The 2500-nt window shown below is 35.0% G+C and overlaps 1 protein-coding gene across 1 annotated transcript in view; it reads left to right on the forward strand.

Moving 5' to 3' along the window:
* Window positions 1-2500, forward strand: part of LOC137616071 (potassium voltage-gated channel subfamily KQT member 1-like) — a 565238-nt gene that overhangs the window by 530099 nt on the left and 32639 nt on the right. The window contains 1 exon segment of the mRNA XM_068345745.1: window positions 897-1072. Coding sequence (XP_068201846.1) covers window positions 897-1072 — 176 coding nt within the window.

The raw sequence follows: 2500 nt of genomic DNA on the forward strand, positions 1-2500 counted from the left end.
TATGCAAACATACCAGTAAATTATGCTACCATGACTAATGTTTGATTCTGCACTCACTATTTTAATAGTATTGACTTTTATGTAGACAACTCAAGCATAATAATTATTGTATATCACTAACTCTAAGAGCAATTCACATTCGCTTTACAAAACAATTCTCAAACTAAATTCATTAATTGCACAATAGGACGGGATGAATAGATCCCACTTTCACGTTCCTCATCAAGTAAATCTAATCAAAGCCATTTCATCCAATTATACCCTAGATCTTAGCTACATCTTTGATTTACATTCTTCTGGGAATTCTTTTTAAATATAATTCTATTGGGAATTATGCTTTCAAAAGCAAAGTACTATTTTTAGATAAAAACCATCTAATACGCTTTTCTAGTCCAGACTCGAAGAACACAAATAAAAATGTAAATAAAAACAGAACTAATATTCATCATCATCCTGACATTAAAATAGACTTTCTTTATTTATTCTTTTCGTTTAGAAATGGAATTTAAAAGGTTTATCCCTTATTTTATACACACGCATTTGTCAAAACACAAAAGAAAAGGCCTTATTATTTTAGCTAAAACTCGTTGAGACTATAGATAATTTTAGGTGAGTTAAGCTAGGCTAATCTTAGTTTATCCCTTCAAAGAATTAAAATTGGAATCTTGTTTTTCTCCAGGCTTTTGGATATCTAAACTTTTTCATTTTTGTTAAATGAAGATTGCGATGATGAAACATCTTCCATCACAAGTAAGAAATTATAAAGAGAGAGAGAGAGAGAGAGAGAGAGAGAGAGAGAGAGAGAGAGAGAGAGAGAGAGAGAGAGAGAGAGAGAGAGAGAGAGAGAGAGAGATTGTAATGTTTAAAAAGTGGTCTTACAATCCTCTTTATTTCAGATTTGATAGTAGTGGTAGCGTCCATTGTCGTTCTCTGTGTCGGTTCGAATGGCCAGGTGTTTGCAACATCTGCCATCCGTGGTATTCGTTTCCTACAGATACTTCGGATGCTTCACGTTGACAGACAAGGTGGAACCTGGAGACTCTTGGGGTCCGTCGTATTCATCCATAGACAGGTGAGTGATAGATGATAAGGCATTTTCTAGAGGAGACTTTCAAAGTTAACTCTCAAAAATAATATCATAGCGGCATGTATGATTCTTCAGCGAAAACGTCAAGACCACATATGAAGACGTGCTTATTTAGGGAAGCAGGAGGCCTATTACCTTTGGAAAGGTATCAGATCAAATCTGACTTAGAATAACTATACTTACATAAGACCTGTAGCTAAGAAAGTATAAGCTTCAACTGAAAAGGGATGCAATTTAACCATAAAAGGATCCTTTCTAGTTAAAACCCAGGATAATAAGTGGTGGGCTACCCTTAGATCTCCACTATTTTGGTATGGACTTAACAGTTACTCCTTTACTTAAACCAGATGGTTATCCTACACACTGTCCAAAGGAAACAGCAACCAACCATTTTGACCGATGATTTTGACAAGAAACAGAATAATGCGAAACTTGATCTTCCTCATTCCCGTTTTCCTAAATCTAAACTGACTAGTTTAGTTTAGTCTTATGAAATTAAAACACTCGTGATGACCTTAATGCTTATGGAAGTGTAGACACAAGTTGGTATTTTTCCTTTATTTTTTTTTATTTTATTTTTTTTTTATAAAGACTGCTGATTTCTTAGCTTATATGTTATCTGTTATTTGCGGCAAGTTAGTGACAAAAGATTCTATTTTCACTTTTTGGAGAAATGGTAATGTTACTCCATTAGGTAAATGTGTTAGTATTAGGCTAAATCTAGCAATGCTGATTACTGCCAATTTCCATAACTCCGATATTATTTAAGGTTTATGAGTCTCTTGGCAAAACATCTAAATAGGTATGCTGAAGGTAATCATCTGATCCTGGTTTGTAATTTGGATTTCGTGAAGGCCTTCGAGCATGCTATCCTCTTCTTACAATCTCCAATGCTGGACAGTAATCCCATGATTATGGTTAGGAAATTCTTAAGATTGGCCTTGATTTAAGTGCTGCCTTTGAAATCTTAATTCTGAGGCCCTTGTCTTAAAACTCAAACAGTTGGGAGAAGGTGGATCCTTTCTTAGCTGCATTATTAGATTTTTAAGTAATATGTTGCAAAGATTAGTTTTTGAGGGGTACCATAGTCAGTATAAGAATTTGATATCTGGTGTTCATCAGGATAGTGTTCTTGGCCCATTACTTTTCATACTATATACAGTACAGGACATGTGGCTTGTCCTGAGAAACTAGCTCGTTGCACGTCCAGGTGATGCTACCCTCTTTGCCTCAATTCCATTTCTGGAATGTAGACCAAAGTTTCCTGAATCGCATAATAGATATCTAGCTAAAATTAGTACATGTTACAAATTATGGAGCATGAGGTTGTACCCTAACAAAACTCAAAAGTATGATTGTAAATAGGTCGAGGACAGTGGTTCATCACCATCCAGATCTCTCGATTGAAAGTGT

This window comes from Palaemon carinicauda, chromosome 22 (assembly GCF_036898095.1).
Source record: "Palaemon carinicauda isolate YSFRI2023 chromosome 22, ASM3689809v2, whole genome shotgun sequence".
Taxonomy (NCBI): domain Eukaryota; kingdom Metazoa; phylum Arthropoda; class Malacostraca; order Decapoda; family Palaemonidae; genus Palaemon; species Palaemon carinicauda.